This window comes from Camelus bactrianus, chromosome 14, assembly GCF_048773025.1.
Source record: "Camelus bactrianus isolate YW-2024 breed Bactrian camel chromosome 14, ASM4877302v1, whole genome shotgun sequence".
Taxonomy (NCBI): domain Eukaryota; kingdom Metazoa; phylum Chordata; class Mammalia; order Artiodactyla; family Camelidae; genus Camelus; species Camelus bactrianus.
In genome coordinates, this window is record NC_133552.1 from 20,186,198 (window position 1) to 20,203,780 (window position 17,583).

General features: G+C 43.3%; 1 protein-coding gene across 1 annotated transcript in view; it reads right to left on the reverse strand.

Moving 5' to 3' along the window:
* TNFSF11 (TNF superfamily member 11) overlaps positions 1-17,274 on the reverse strand; it is a 33,166-nt gene extending 15,892 nt beyond the window's left edge. The window contains exons 1-2 of the mRNA XM_074378227.1: positions 16,875-17,274; positions 10,668-10,835 (exon numbers count right to left, since the gene is read on the reverse strand). Coding sequence (XP_074234328.1) covers positions 10,668-10,835; positions 16,875-17,111 — 405 coding nt within the window. The 5' untranslated portion in view covers positions 17,112-17,274. The remainder of the gene's footprint in view (positions 1-10,667; positions 10,836-16,874) is intronic.
* Positions 17,275-17,583: the final 309 nt, after the last annotated feature.

Genomic DNA, 17,583 nt, shown 5'->3' on the forward strand with positions numbered 1-17,583 from the left:
CTATTCCTGCAGAGGAATCCTGCAGACTTCCACCTTGTAAATAGCTCAGAAATCCATCCTTTCCTTTCCAGCCGGAGTACCACTGCCTGCCTGCAAGCTTTCATCATTTCTCATTAGGATGACAACAGTAGCCTCTCACCGCCTCTCCTGGTCTCCTGCTTTCCTCAGACTGGTCCATCGTTGCTAGAGCATCGGAAAGTACTCAGGAGAGCAAGTCCCGCCTCTTCTGAAAACCCCCCAGGGGCTGCCTGCAGACTACAGGAACAAGTCTCCATGCCTGGCCTGGGCTTATAAGCCTTGCACAACTGGGCCGGTTGCCACTCCAGGCTCTCCTGCTATTCCTCCCCCCACACCCCCTGCACCCCACCACCTCTGAGGACGCTGGACTTTCGAGCCACACAGAACTACTTAGAGGCAGTTCTCTCTACAAGTCTCCTGCCCGCCCGTTCATGCAGACTTAGTGCACACCTGCTCCCTCGGAGAGATGTCTTACCGTTTTATCAGTAGCTCATCTCTAATTGTAAAGATTTTATTTCCATAGCATTCCTGGACACTGGGCACAGAAAGAACACCCGCCAGGCGTTGTGGGCAACTAGGGAGACAAGATTAGAATAGATGTCTGCGCCTCCTCCCCTCTTCCCCTATAACTCACACTGAACTTTGAATCCACAGGATGTGGGGCCACTTTATATGCGCCAGGATGGAGCTGGAGGCCCCCCAGGCTTGCTGAGAAGAGTCAATGATGACAGTTCAAAAACACCTCAAAGCAAAGAACTTAAAGAGCGAGATCCATTAAGTGTCCTGTTAAACCTCAATATATGTTCCGAAAGGCATGTGTTTCTCAGCTCAGGTTCCCTGGAGCAGAGCCCTACAAGGTACCAGGACAGGGAGGCCAGCGCTGGGGGGCGGGGGACATGGGAGGGGCCCAAAGTCTAGGGAGTGTTGGGGAGGCAGGGAGACAGTAGCTGAGGCATAAGCTCTGCTACTCCTGAAGCTAAGAACCATCTCCAACTTGAAAGTGTAACTTTGGCCTTTGATCCTTGAAATTCCTTATTTCTTAATATAAACTATTGATTTTAAAAACTCCCTCAAAACTAAAGTCTTTGCAACACAGATTCTCCCTCCCCTGCCCTCAGGCACGCCCCCCCTCACCCCCTGAAACTCCTAATCTCTTCGTCTCCTCCTTGAATCCACTGCCACCATCTTTGCAAGCATCTCTGGAAAGTCTCTGGAAACTCTCAGGGAAGAGCTTTACCAGGATGGGAACTGGCCTCCTCCTCCCGCGCCAAGTACAGCCCGCGGGGGGCTCATTTCTCCCAGAAGGAGCCTGCTGATTGAAGGCGACATGTCTTTGCACACAGATAATGGACTCTACCCACCGAAGGGCTGGAGAATCCCGTGCCCTTGTTTTCCTAGAGCAGAGTGATGCTTTCCTGGCAGCATGATGGCTATGCTGGGAATAGAAAATTAGTTTTTATTGTTTAACCTTCATGGTTTAAATGAGGAAGTTTCTGCTACAGTTAAAGGTCCCCTCGGGGTTTCATAAAGTAGCCTTATGACGGCAGTATTAGTCTTCATAAAGAGGCCAATTTAAAAATGTCTTGCGCTAGGGTTAAAAAAGTGTAATTGAAGGGCTCGGCAGAGTAACTGTAGTGGGACCTCTGGGACGAACTGTGCCACTTACCGTGTCTCCGCTCACTTCTGCCCCTTGAAATATAATCGTGCCACCTGCCATCAGCACAGCTTCTGATAGCCACAAAATCTCATCTCCTCTGAGAAGGCTCACCCTTTCAGACTCTCCCAAAAGTGATTCTGACTACTAGGAAGGGAACTCAAAGGGGAACAGAGGTACCAAGCCAGCCACTGTGGACAAATGAGGCCAGAGAGGGATGGGGAGGGGGCAGACTGGCCAGGGAGGGTTCCCTAGCCTGCCTCAAAGTCTCCATCCCATTCATGCCCCCCAAAGGGAAGAAGCTCCCCCCTTAAAGAAGCAGGAAAAAGGCCACGCTTGGGAGTGACCTCCAGCCCCTGATGAGAATCTTTCAGGCTCTGGTAATGCGACTAGGTTCTGGTAACATTGATAACCAGTCACCTGATGACACCAAGAACAAGGATGAGACAGAGCACTCAGTTATTCATTAAACTGGTTCTTTTAACGTTCATGGAGCGCTCGCTGTGTGCCTGCCACTGGGGAGACACAGCAAACATCACACAGTCCCTGTCCCTGGAAAGCTCACATTCGGGTGAGTCAGACCCGCACCCAGCTTCTGTGGTCCATGCTGCGATGGGGTGAATACGAGACACCCTGGGTGTGCACAGGAGGGGCTGCCAACCCCAAAGGTGGGCAGGCGGGCACCGATGGGGGACTCCTTTGGGAAATGCCTGAGCTCAGTTTTGAAAAACAATTAAAAACGGTACATAAAGAAGAGCCCAGAATGACATATAAAGAATGTGTACAGAAAACCCATATTTCATCCATCCATCCATCCGTCCATTGTCCATCCCTCAAAGCTTGCTGATGGCCGCTAGGGGCAGGCATCCTGCAGGGTGTTAGGATGCTGCATGTCCAGGACAGATATCCTCTATGCCCTCACTGTGCTTATGGTTACAGCAGGCGGGGGGAGGGCACAGCCACGTTAGGGAACATCTGGCACTTCCCTGTGGTGGGGCCACTGAGCACAAGCTGAGATTGGGTGATGAGAGGGAGCACAAGGTAATGAGTCTGGAGATGCTGGGGTTGGAATGAAGGTTCCAAGACACAGAAGACTTGGTGTTACATGTTCAACAGCTCAGGCTTGATCCTGATGACTATAGGGTTTTTTTTTTTTTTTTAACCCTGATGACTACAGGGGTCCGCTGAAGGATTTTCTTAAGCAGCAAAGTAAGTGACAAGTTCAGATCTGCATTTGAGAAGTCACTCAGCGGTGGAGAGGATGGACTAGAGGCAGTGGGCTGAAGGATGGGGAGGCCCCTGGCAGTGGTCCAGACAAGACAGGATGATGGTGGTGATGGTGACACCTGTACTGGTGACAACAGTAAGGACACAGAGTAGACGGACGTATATGAAGGTTTAGTAAGGAGGTGGAGTTCACAGGATGGGGTGAGGTGAACAGTCAATGAGTAAGTGTGTAAGACCATCTTCTGGCTTCTGATTTGCACTGATGGAAATGCTGACCTCATCACTCACCAGGCAAGGGAAGATCAGATGAGAAGCAGGTAGAGGCCCCGAGGAGAAGAGATTCTGGGTTCACCAAAACTTTCTAATGGGTAGCAGCCTCACAGTTTCTAATTATCATTATTATTTTTACTGCAGCTGCTACAACTCCCATCACCACCGCTGCCACCACCACCGTCACCACCAACTAGCATTCTCAAAGGGCAAAGACTGAGGGCTGGGGTAGCACCCTAGTGATGAGGAAGCCACAAGAGAACGGACCTCTCAGACCCTGAATTTCAAAAAGTTCAAGCAAACATCAGCTGTCTGGTCATCTCTGTTATTTCCCTCTTGCAAACCCTCCTACCTTTTGCCCTGGGTCTCCCCTGAGATTGAGCACATCCCAGCCAATGGCCTGTTGTTGAGCCAAAGGCAGTCGATGGCCTCGGTTTTGTAGGAAAATTCTGTGGGTCATACTTCAGCTTTCCCATAAAGACAGCTTTTATAAATGCTAGATATGACTGGGGTTGATTGAATTGCAGTTCCCAAAACTGTTATGGCAGAGATGAAATCCCATTGGAAAACCACTACATGACTAACATCATGATTTGGGAACATCATTGCCCCCAAACCCCAAGTTGCCTTGTGGGTTTACAAGAAACTTTCTTGGGACGCATGCTCTTATATACAAAGGCAAAGAGATACTGCATTGGCTTAATTTTTTTCCCGTTGGTTTTGCTGTGTACTTCACTAAAAAGCAGACGAGAAATAATGGCTGCATAACAACTCCAATGATTACAGTTTCATAAGCAGTTAGGAGCTACTTAAGTTTTAATTGATTTCTTACCTACTTTCGTTCTTACAAGGCTTCTTGCAGTCACTGACATTGGAATTCTAAGGAATCAGCTTTGCATGTGGAGAAGACAATCACTTCATCTGACTAGCTTTCTGGTTTTACATTAATACCCTTGAATCCACAAAACCGACTAAAAACTGTGCAAGCGAGAAGCAAGGCTGATTCAAAGATCACAGATGCATATGACTAAACCAGCCTGTGAAAGTTCCTCGAAAAGATGCATGCTGTTAAATCTACTTTTAAATTTCTCTGTCTCCTGGGATCTGCGTAATCCTAAAGTGCTTTAACTTTTATAAAATACAATCTTGACCACGTCAATTTTTCATAGACTTGTGTGTACATAGAGTTAACTCTTGCTCACATAGGGAGCCCATTTTCCTTCCTAAACAGGGTTTAGTGAATATTGGAGACCACTCGTTGTGCTCCTGGAATCCATCCTCTCCTTCCGATTAGTTATAGGCGACCCCCTTCAGCTGGAGGGTGTAGCCTACTTTGCATCGAAGTGTCATCTTATGAGCAAGTTCCAGCCAATAAGATGCTACTAGAGGTGATGACGTCTCAACTTCCAGGTCTTGCCTTCACTTTTTCTCTCTCCCTTCCCTCTGTCTGGAAATGATAACAAACGTAGACGCCAACTTGGACCATCAGCGGAAGGTACCTGTTGAGGAGGGGGGGGGGGCCTCTCTGCCAGCCCTGAACTGCCACCTCTGGATTGGTGCACGCGAGCGAAAAACCTTCTATCTTACTTGGTTCACTGAGTGACGGGTCTCTGGTCACAACAGCAAGGTGACTGGTATGACTTCTATATTGATCTCTCTCCTCCACATCACCCTTTCAGACTTTTTTTTTTTCATGGCTTTAATGTTTATTTTTTTAACTGAAGTATAGTTGATTTACAGTGTTGTGTTAGTTTCTGGTGTACAGCGTAGTAACTCAGTTACACACACACACACACACACACACACACATATATTCTCTTTCAGATTTGTTTCCATTACAGGCTATTACAAGCTATTGAATATAGTTCCCTGCGCTATAGAGTAGGACCTTGTTGTTACCCTCAGACACTTATAAAAGTCAGTTTCGGGAAGTTTTTCACAAACAGGTACCCAAGGTGAAATCAACAACCGGGCATGCTGACATCAAGTCGAGTCTCAGCCCTCAGGGCTCAGGATGTATAAACAGTGAATAAACAGATGGCTTCCCGCTAAGCCTGGCCGGAGGTCTGAGGGCCAAGTGCCCGGCTCAGGCCTGAGCTCCCCACCTCACTCCTCAGGATGGCAGGGGCCAGAGGGGCTGCCAAAGCTGGAACAGGAATTGCTTTATAAATCGGACACCGTATTTGTACCAGTGTTTTCTTTATTGTCACAGACTGTTATGATAGACTGTAAATTGTGGTTGGTGGGGCTAGATCACTAAGAGGCTTTCAGTGTTCTGTGCTAAAGAGGAAAAAGAGCCAAGAAAACCCAGCCACAAACAAAAAAAAAGGGAGGATAAAACAGCATTACTTGTCTGACCAAAGTCGGGCTGGGTAAACATCACTTTCTGCACACACAGAATGTGATATTGTGCTATGTCTAGTGTTTGTTACCACTGGATGGGTTGATCTCTCAATAATGACAGCAGCCACAAATGTAATTGTGTTTTACGGGTTCACCCAATATCTATATTAGAACTAAAACTAAGACACAAACCTCCTTATGAATGCCTGGTACCTCCATCCTATTTTTAGCATCAGCACGAGAAATGAGAAATCTGATGATTTTGGCAAGATATGCAGAATGCCACACTAACCAATAATCCTCATCAGGACAACACATTTGGCAAATCATTATTTGGCTAAGATAAGAGAAGCGTAAATCCTCGGTGCTAGGAGAGGTTATAGCAAAGTGCCTAGCCCTTGATAAACATTGTTTGATTCCAGTCATAAGACTGTGGATAAAGCGTGTCTCCTTCCTCAAGATCCCCTGGGCTGGGAGAAGAAACGGCACCTTCTACCTCCAAACACACAACGGTAGAATGTGACAAGCTCTTATTCTTTAAAAAGAATGACCTGGGTGTAATAGTTACTCAGGAATAACAGGTAAAATCCTACAGAGCGACCAAAAAATGTGAAATTAATAAAATAAAGTTCTACTCATATTGTGAGTCACACTAATCTATTAGTAATCATCAAAACAGGGTGTCTTTAATAAGAGCAGTTGACTATGCTTGTCTGCCCACCAATCTTTCTCCTTCTGGCTTGTCAGGTACTGAATCTCTCATAGTCTTACTCGTCGGGAACAAGGCACCTGGTCTCCAACAGACTCTTAAAATGGTGAAAATTCTGTAGGGAGGGGATAGCTCCGTGGTAGAGTGGGTGCTTAGCATGCATGAGGTCCTAGGTTCAATTCCCAGCACCTCCATCTAAAAATAAATCAGTAAACCTAGTTCCCTTCCTCTCTAAATAAATAAATAAAGTTGCACAAAAAACAGTTCTAAAAAATTTTTTTAGATAAAATAAAATAATGAAAATTCTGTCATTTTTATTCATCAGCATCTTTCAGTACACAATGGTTTGTCATCCTCTACTGTAGACAGTCACTTAGGAAGCTTAAAGGAAACGGGACAATGACCGGGGAAGTCCTGATGGGACAGGGAGGGGCAGAACGTTCACTGAGGCAGCAGAAGGCACAGAACGGCCGGGGAGCAGATAATTGGCCATCTCTCTCCATCTGGGATTTATTTTCACTCAGGATATCACTTTTTTTTTTTTTAAATAGCAAACAAACTGTCCCAGTATCATTTTTGAATAATTCAAACTCTGCCCATTTATTCAAAATACTTTTATATTAAATTATATACACATAGACATTCACAGCACACAATGAGGGCTTCTCTAAGGTGTTCGTTCTCTTTCGTGGGTATGACTTTGTGTATTTCCGTCTTTACATTATCCAATCCTATTTTAAATGCCTCTGTAGAGTTTTCTAGTTTTATTTCCATAAGCTTTGTACATTCCTCGTGAAGCTAATTTTTAGGGCTTTTTAAAAGTTGTGAATAAAATCTTTCATTCCTATTTTCTAATTGTTATTTGAAATAAGGACAGCTAGTGATCACTACCTATTAACTTTCACAAACTGGTGTATTTTGCTTGTAGCCTTTCCGTTGTTTTGAATTTTCCCAAGTACACAATCATATCACGTGCAAGTTCCACCTTTTATATATTTTATTTCATTCTCACATGTAATCGCATGTGCTGAACAATGTTAAATAACATGGGGACAGTGGGCATCTTTGATGTGTTCCTAATATTGAGAGAATTGCTCCTCTTTTTCATCATTAGCTGACTTTTAGTTTGAGCTATTTAGGATAACATCAAGAATCCAAGTCGTGCTATTTACTAGTGGATTTCAGACATCAGAAATAAGTGCAAAATTCTGTCAATCCCTTCTCAGTATCTGTGAGATGAGAATGTTTTTCTCCTTTCACTTTTAAGATGACTCATCCTTGCATTCTCATAACTAACTGTTAATGGTGTCTGTTCTTCTTAATATTACTTATTTTCAAAATTATCTTGGCAGATCTTGCATATTTATTCTTCCAGAAGCAACCTAAAGTATAATGTTTAAGAACCAAGACACCAGTGAAATTGAAAGTTTACCTCTTTTTTCATGGTAAGGAGATAAAATATGGATTGAGCTAAACAGAAAATTAGGAGGTGATCATTTACTTAACCAGAATTACCTTAATTAGTGGTTCAGTTTTGAACTAACAGATCATCTCTAATGCATGTAAATGTTGCCTATAGATAGATTACTCAGTATTTGGGAGTTAAGACGATAAAAGGCAGACTAATGAAAATAAAACATAGAACAAAACAATAAAAAAGGAATTAGAATCTGTCTTTCTATGCCTGACTTCACTTCACTAAGAATAATATTCTCTAGGCCCATCCATGTTGCTGCAAATGGCAATATTTCATTCTTTTTTAAATATATCACTGATAGGTGGAATCTAGAAAATAATACAAATGAATCTACATGCAAAACAGAAACAAACTCACAGACAGAACACAAACTTACAGTTACCAAAGGGGAAAGGGAGAGAAAGAGTGACAAATTAAGAGTATGGGATTAACAGATATAAACTACTATACATAAGACAGATAAGCAAAAAGGATTTACTGTATAGCACAGAGAATTATATCCAATATCTTATAATAACCTATAATGGAATATAATCTGAAAAAAGAAAGCTGAGTCACTTTGCTGTACACCTGAAACTAACACAATATTGTAAATCAATGATACCTCAATTTAAAAAATACATCAAATTGAGTATTAGATTTCACAACACACAGCTCAGTAGGTCCCCTTTGCCCCAACGTAGATCAGGATTTTTGATGATAATTTTAAATTGAGGGTCTTGCAAATGTGATGGCTTTCTCTCCTCCACTAAGGCACTATCCCTCAACATGTAGCTTGTAAATGCCTTAAGAACACGCTCTCTTAAATAGACCTAGAAGTTTCCTAAAGGATAGTATGTACTCAACTCAATTGTTGCTGATGGTAAAAACATGACAGTGGTTTTCTGCAACTTGCTTCAGTGTGATACTGTTCAGATGCACTCTTGGAAAAATGATCAAACCTGCTCTATACTTTAAAAATATGCCTTTGATTAAATCATCAATAATGACAATGAATTAATAATAGTGGCAGTAAAAGTAACATATAAACATTTACCGAGTGCATACTTGTATTTCCAGCCCTCAGCACCTTTACATCTATTATCTCAAATTAATCTCAATCCTGCTAGGGAGGTACTGTGAGCATCATAAACATAAGGAAGCCAAAGCGAAGAAATACTAAATACTTTCCCAAGATCACACTTATTCAAAAGCCAGTTTATCTGACTTCACATCCTACAGTTTTTCCTGCAATATGTACATGAATTAAGATGCTATGGGCAGAGGTAAATACGGCATGAGTCATTCAATTTCCAATTTCTTCTCCTAGTGAAAAACCTGAGGTTGCCCATTTTTCTGTTCTTTTTATTTAGTAAAGTTAGTTCTTTGCAAAAGCGGAAAAAGAAAATGTTATAGAACATAAGAATATGAATTAGACTAGTGGGACTGCTGTTGCTAGAGCTCAAAAGTCACAATATACGATAAAAAGATCAAATTTAGACCCAAATTTTAAAATATGCATTTACTGCATAAAGCTAGCTGAGCACCTACACACTAATCATAATGAAAATGTAATATTTATAAGAAATATGCTCTTTTAGCTCTAGAGCAATATGTACTTTATTGATTCTATGATGTATATGTTTTTACATTTCAGCATCACTGAAATTGAGATGCAACTTGAATTTATGACGATCATGTTTAATTTTTTAGTGAATGTTTTTTTCTTTCTTTGTGATGCATAAAATAATAAAGTTGAAAACTGGTACCTTTGATTTGATGAAATATAGCAAATATCAGCTTTAAGGGTTACACAAAGCATCACCCTACCTCTACCCCCAACACATAGCCTCTTTTTTAAAAATGCTATCACTATATGTGAATCTTCAAAAAAGAAACAGATATTTTATTAAAGATAAAATATTGAAATATATATTAAACTTCAATTTAGATTTAAAGAATTTGAGGACTTCAGAGTTTCCTCTAAGATGATCAGAAACAGCCCAAATGTATGGGTGGACACAAGAATCCATGCAGAGGGGCATGTAAGTATGCAATGCGTACAGATGGGCACGCAGTGGCATCACTAGGTTCTACCCAGTGTTTGGTGGAGTCAGTAAACAAAGCAATTCCAGGGCCGCAGAATTCTCAAGCAGCTTTATCCAGGGAAGTAAAACAGGCAGTTATTACAGTGTTTCTCAACTGGAGCTGTCGGTGTAAGAGAAGTCACCAGTCTCCTCTGTCCCCACCTCCTCCCTTCTCACCCAGCTCTCCCGGGGAATGCAAAAACGGGCAGAGAATTTCCACCTCACTCACCACATCAGTTCCCGCTCTACTTGCCTCCCCCCCGACCTCAGATGACCTCAGTGGACCAGCTATAGCTATTCTCCTGGGTCAACAGATGTGGAATAGGGAATCCTACCATCCCAAAACCAAATATAAAGGAAAGAGCTAGCAGAGAATCCTGTGAGCTGAGGGAATGGTTTCTGAGACAGGGGATTCAAGCTAGCAAACTGATCCACTGAGGACCACAAACCATCCTTGTCCTCTTTCCAAGTGTGAATTTAAATCCCTAAGAAAGAAAGAAAAGAAAGAAAGAAAGAAAGAAAAGAAAGAAAGAAAGAAAGAAAGAAAGAAAGAAAGAAAGAAAGAAAGAAAGAAAGAAAGAAAGAAAGAAAGAAAGAAAGAAAGAAAGAAAGAAAAAAGGGAGGAAGGAAGGGAGGAAGAAAAGAGAGGAAGGAAGGGAGGAAGGAAGGAAGAAAGAAAAGAAAGAGAATAGAAAAGAATATTTGCATGAATATCACTGGTCACCATAATTAACTATTACCAACTTCAAAAGAATTCTGCTAAAAAAAATTCACATTAGCTCCTTTACAAACTATTAAAATAAAAAAAGAACAAAGCCAACAGCACTTAGCCAGTTTTAATTTTCAGTCGTAAGAGAGCCAGTGAGGGCCCTTGACTCGTTCATAATCTCAAGGTCAACTCACCTTCTGCACAGCTGCTTGAAAGGCCTGTTTAATTCTCTTACACGAATCAGGTATTAATTTTGAGTCTTGACCCTCCAGAGTTGTATCTTGCAAGTCCGTGTTTTCGTGGAGTTTGAAAATTCTATTAATGCAGTGAGTGTCATCTTCTGATATTCTATTAGGATCCATCTGAGGGAAGAACATGAGGACGTCAGTGTGGTTGTCATTGATCATTCTGCTATTTAATGAAGTGTGACTTAAGGACAAAAAAATCTTGCAAAAGTTTTTATGTCCCCAACAATTAATAGGAAATACAATTACCCTTGAGTTGGTGAAAACATTGGCTTCTAATTCGCATGAGGCTGACATAAATCAGGTGAAATTAACATCATGTTTAGCTGCTATGTTTGTCTGGCTTTTCCCCTTAACCAATGTATATTTTAATCAGCCAAAGAAGGGAAGGAGAAATCCATTTCCTAACCTCAAAGAAAATCTGAAGCCAGAAGCATAATTTCCCTTTTTGTTGAATCTTTCATCAGTTTTCTTAACCTAGTACATCTTGTTGGTACGTCTGTCAGGGGATGGATGCCTGAGAATGAGTGTGGTGATGTATGGTGTCACATGGGATGAGGGGGGCTCATGGCAGAAGCAAGCTACATGGATACACGTTGAAAAGATGCTAAAATTCTTGTAGAGTAAGGGATTGTCCCAACCAAAATATCTCCATCGAGTTATTAGCTGGTTACCCGGTTAAAGCAGGTACCAGAATAAGCATTTCTGTAAGTATTACTCTTTTGTTGGAATTATCTGCCTTCTCCTCCTGTGGCTATGACAAGCCTTAGGAGGGGTTTCAACTGCCAAGTAAAGGGTAGAGATAATTAGCTGTCTAACTGTTTTAATAATAGCAGTTTAATTTATTGTCCTCTTCTCTCAAAAAATTCAAGGCACTCCATGTGCATTTGCTTATTAGGTACAGGCTAGATGAAAAAAGGAAAAATAACAAAAGTTGGCAATAACCAAAGCCCAGTCAATGCATACCATGTCTCTCTTTCCCTGGTCTATCTTTCTAAAAGTCATCAGAAGATGTGCGGATTTATTAACCAACCATCAGAAATAAATGAGTCCGTACCCTCTTCATATCCGTGAGTTGCAAAATGAAATAATCACCTTTCAACAACTGAGCATCCGCTGAAACAAATTTTGTCATTCCACTCTTGCAAATATAAGGATTATCTATAATCCCGGGAAGGGCGTCACTCACAAAGCGAAACTATTTGCAACCTATGTTTGTTTTTTATTTTTTTTTAAAGAATTAGTATGAGACAGAAAATGTGAGTTTTCATGTAAGGCAAGCCTTCTTCGATTCTATACTTCTTTTTTTTTTTTTTTTTTTTTAAAGCTCACTTATACCAAGGAGTTTCCCACAAAACCAGAGGAGCTTGGACAACTGATACGAAGGATCATTGAGTTCAGACCTCAAGACGGAAGAGTCATGCAAAGGCTTCGGCTGGCTCGGTAAGCCAGGCTCGGCAGTAAGGAACAATTTGGAATGAGTGGGCAATGCCTGGGGACCCTAAAACTGACTAAGCTTCCATCCTGCTGACAAGCTAAACGCCATCAACAGAAGCGGCAGCCCCTGCTACTCTCCCTGCCACAAGTACCGTCCAAACACCTGCAGCGTCCCAGGCTCCCCGGGAGCTTGTTAGAGATGCAGAAGGTCAGGCCCCGCCCTGGGCAGTGCCTGGGAATCTGCATTCCAACTAGATCCCATATAGGTCCTGATGCCCATTAAAGTTTGAGCAGTTCTGCTTTCAAATACCAAACGTACAAATATAGTTTGCTCTTAAAATGTCTCCTAATTTCCTTGGACTCCAATTTTACAATTTTTTCACAAATAATATCAATTGGTACAAAAATACTGCAATGGTCAATAATGGCTTATGGCTTGATGCAAAGATATATAATGCAAAGATTTTGTCTCTTCTCTCTTAAAAAAAAAGTCTGTGCCCAGATCCCACCCTTGGCCAATTTAATCAACACCCTTAAGGGGAAGGGTCAACCGAGTGTCTCCCCAAGTGTTTCTAAGGTGCAGGTGGGAACCACTGTTTCAGAAGGTCACACTAGAGCTAAAACATTTATAAAATGTCATCAATTGTTTTCCCAAATGAAAGTATGGCATAATTAATTTTGCTAGACTCACTTATTTTGGGTACTTAAGGGTCATACGTTAGAGATGTTAATTTTAACCTAGAACCAAATATCTTTGTTATTCCAGGGCTCCTGCATCTCTCCTTTCCTGAAAGTGGAGCCCAGGAGAAAGGGAGGAGGAGAGATGCTGGGGGGAAGCAGGGCCAGCTACGCACACACGGGCCAATGAGGGCCTCTGCTCCTGCGGTCTTGATGCTGCAGGGGCTGCAGGGCAGGGCCTGGGATTGGTGCCGGACACTCCACAAACCTCACTGAACAATGGAACCTCCCCAACAACCCATCCCCTGACGCAGCAGTCTGGATAGAGAATTTGCAGGATGGAAACAATTATACTTTTTCATCTATTTTAGCCACTAATGAGATCATTTACACATTACAAATTAAAAATGGGTATGTTTCTAGCGTTGCAAATCATCTGAAAACTTTTTCGGGAAATTCAACATGTCAGGCACTAGGCTGGATGCTGTAAATAAGGCAGTAAGTAAAACAGGCAGTCCTTATCTTCAAGGAACTTACACATGACAGAAGAAGATAGAGAAGAACGTCATCAAAGAAAAAAAATCACAGTAAACTGAGTTACAAATGAATTCATTGTGCCTAGAAATGACTGAACATAGTAAGTAAATCTTGAACATCTGACTGAAAATGGACTTCAAGAATACATCTATCATATAATGCAATTCATATGACATGAACTCAGTTTAAAAAAAAAATAGTAATCATTTGTAGGGTTAAACGAGGCAGGATGCTTGACATTTGTGCTACTTTGTTTTCTGGGTTTTTTTTTTCAAGCAGACAGCCTACACATCTCTGCATCAGATTTTGGGTAGTGATTGCTCTCCTGTTTGGGTAACAAACAGCCCAGGGAGGTTAGTGTGCGTATTAAGGGCTTGGGGGAAGGAATTAAAAGGGAACAGAGATTGAGTTTTCTGAAAAGTTTATCTTGTAGCCAAACTCTAAACTTTGAATATGATTATATGGACTTTTTTTTTTTTTTAAAGCACACATAAAATTTAAAAGCAACATTTTAGAAGGTTTTTTCTTTTTTTCTTTGTAAACCAAAGTATGAATACTATGTGGTAAATATATAGCACAAGCCACATGCTGTTTTTTCTCTGGCAAGGTTGGTGGGGGAAAAGCCAATCTCCACTGGATCTAGTACTTTTTTTTTTTTTTTTAATCTAGGCACAGGCAATCTGCAAACATTCAGGAGGCTGCTTAACTATTTAAACATAAGCTGAGAAGGGAAAATTTTGTTTAAAGTCAGTATAAGTTTTACACTATTTGGGGCATTCGTCTCAATGCATTTAAAACTAAATTGAACTGTTTTTTTCTCAATAATTTGCATAGCTACCACCTTTAAACAAAAACAATAAAACTAGATCCCTTTTCTTTTCTTCCTTTTTTTTTTTTTCACTGTAAACTGCAAACATGTTACATGATAGTAGATGATTTCATTCTAATTCAAATGCATTCAGAAAACCCAAGTAGCTGACCTAAAACTTTAGCGGAAATCAAAAAACTCTCTTATTCGGTACTAAGTTCTAATCCAAAGGAACAAATGTAAGTGAAAATATTAAATCATTGTCAGGTCAAACTGAATCTATTCTCTTGGCCAGATGTTTGAAAGAAGGCTTCCAGCATACGTAAAAGTGGAAATAATTACAGAGTGAACGTCCAGGTACCTGGCACAGAGCTTCAACAAGAGCCAGTGTGATTGGACAATCTCGTTTCATCTATAAGCAACCACTTCCCTGTCCCCTCACCCACCCCACCTGTTATTTTGAAACAAATTCCAAACATCTCATTTTATTTGAAACTACTTCCGAATGTCTCTGTAAATGATGAGGACTCCTTTAGGTATCAAAGGCAGATACCACACTCAGTAAAATGCAATCATATCTAGTGGTGTGTTCCTATGAAAACACGGCCCCTACTATTACTTCTTTCCTGAAGGAGATGTCCTTTCAAAAATGCAGTACAAAGTTGGGTTCAGAGTAGTGGCTAATATATTTTGCGTAAGTCTTGGATAAACTCAATCTTCGTGGCATTTAGGAAAACTGTACCCAGAAATTTGATGACATTAAATTTTCCAAGTGAAAAACTTCCAGCTAGGCTTACTAACTTACATGTTTACTTTGGGGGAAAAAAAGAAGTTGAATGTTTCACTATTATCGATGTGACATCAAGACTGCTCAGTTAGGATGAAGATCATCAGAAAGCCAGAGCCCTCAGCCCACCAGACCATTAATGCTGAGAATCCCTACAAAGAAGCTGAACAGCCCAGCAAGTCATTCTTTCCTAAATGGTCACACCGATTTCCATGGTTCCTGCCAATCTAAGCTGTCCCTGGTCCCTAGAACTCATTCATTCCTCATTCTAAGGTGTCAGAACAGCCAAAAAAGAGAGAACCAGGGCATCCTCTATCCATTTCTGAAAGCTCCTCTCTTATTTGACTAAGAATGTAAAGTCTTTGGTTAGAGGCCCCTTCATTACCTGGCATCATGCCCCACACATAATAGATGGACACTGCATGTTGAATAAATGATTCTTAACTTACATTCTATACCGTTTAATAGTGCAATGTGAAATACAGGCATAAATTATGCAAGCATTAAATGGAGGTACGGAATCATATGCTGGATGGGAAAATGGATAAATCACTCATTCTTGACTGCAGCATACTCCAATGAAAGAAAAACGTTCCATCAATTTCATATAGATTTGTGTAATCTATGTCACAAATAAACCACTCAAAAGTTGTTTTTTGTAGGAAACAAAATTTCCTCAAAAGAAAAAGATTATAATGCAGATTTCCTAACGCACTGCACAGAGTATGTCTACATTTGTTTTACTAGATCATCAAACTAAGTCTGTAAAATGCAAATTAATGGGTAATGAATATTTAACATAAAGCCTACGATCACAAGTAATGGAGTTCAAGACTAGCACATGTCAAACCCCGCACAACCCAAGCAATGCCGTGTTTTGATGCATCCAGTTTGGTTTAGTAATCACCTTTGAATCTGAAAACCAATGAAGTCCAAACCCAACTCTCTTTTCCCATAAAAAAAAAAAATGCACAGTCAGCCCCCCACTTCCTTTGAGAGAGTTCACAGCACCAGACAAGAATATTTGAATGAATCCAACCAACTGCACTGCAATTTCCAAGAAAACACAAGAGCAAAAACCACCAGAAAGCATAATGTTACAAATTTACCCCTTCCTTCCTACTATCTCTCTGCAGTTCCTAGCAGTCTTCCTCATCTTTGAAAAGCTTGGTTATTCGCTAGATTGTCGCGAGGCTGTGTCAGGAGAGAGCACTTCACCGCGTCCACACACACTTTCTTCCTCGGCGCACCTTCGTGAGAAGGCACGTGGGCCCCTTTCTCTTTTTTTCACCTCGCGCGAGCGGAGCCCGGGTACCGAGACCAGGCTTCTCTGGTCGCGCTATGTCATTCGGTCCATCTGGTGACTTGGGCATCGCCCCTCGGTGCTCCAGCAGCTGCTGGCAGCCCACGCATCGCGCTTAGCCGCGCGCGGTGCAAAGCCGCCGGCCCCAGGGACGCAATTCCTCCCAGTGATGGGTAGGAAGGGAAAAAAATCGATGCCTAATTGGAGGCGCTCAATTTTTTTTTTCCCCCTAAGTTGACATAGTTCATTCTTTGCTCCAAGTGGGAAATGTATGAAGGAGAAAAATGTGCAGTAACTTCCAGAAAAGGTGAGCGGCCAATGCGGTCTCGCCGGGGGAAATTCAAACGCACGAGGCCGGGCGAGCCCAGCCTCAGCGCGCGGCGGGGCTGGGTGCGCGCGCAGGGGCCAGAGGCCAGTGCGCCCAGCCGCGCGCCAGGCTGTCCCCGAGCCGGACGCTCCCTTTTCGGAGTCACTTTGCCCTCCAGAATATGCAAGATCTGGGGAGCCAAGCCGGGGGCCCGGGCTCCATCCCCTGCGAGCGGGAGAGGACCGAGGTGGGTGCGCCCCGGCCGCGCGCGCGCGCGCCCCTGGGAGGCGAGCACTCACCTGCGCTCGGAAGTAGAGGAACAGGGCGACGCTGCACACGACCTGGCCCAGCCCCAGCCCCAGGAGGGCCACGAACGTGGAGCGGGAGGCGGCGGCGGCGGCGGCGGCGGCGGGCGCGGGCGGCGCGGGCGGCGGCGGGGCGTGCAGGGGGCCCTCGTGCGGGGCGCCGGCGCCGCCGCTGCCCATCTCCTCCGAGCCGCGCAGGTACTTGGTGTAGTCTCGGCTGGCGCGGCGCATGGCGCTCGGCCCGCTGCCTCGGGCACTCGCCTGCCCTCCCTGGCTCGTCTGCCCGCGGCCAACTCCGAAGGCGGCGCGGAGCCCGCGCGCGGCCAGGCGGGCCTCGACGTGGGGCGCTCAGAGCCGGGCGCTGCTCCTGGGGCGCGCGGGCGAGCGGGCAGGGCGCCCGGCCGCCCCAACTCTTATAAACCGCTTTGGGAGGGCTGGCCCTGGGAGCCAATCAGCCCCGAGCGAAGCTGCCGCTTCCACTCCCACCTCTGGCTCCCCTTCCTTCCTTTCGCCCTCCCTCTCTTACTCCCTCACTGAAAGGCCTCCTCCTTCCCCCCTCGGGGCCCTCAGAGGAGGAGGCTGTGGGTCGTTCCAGCGGTTCCAGATGCTACTTGCCCATCCTCAGCTGCCTTTCTGGCAGCCCAAGAGATGGGCTGGGAGAGAGGCAGATGAACGCTTTGGTCGGGGATAAAGGTGACATCAC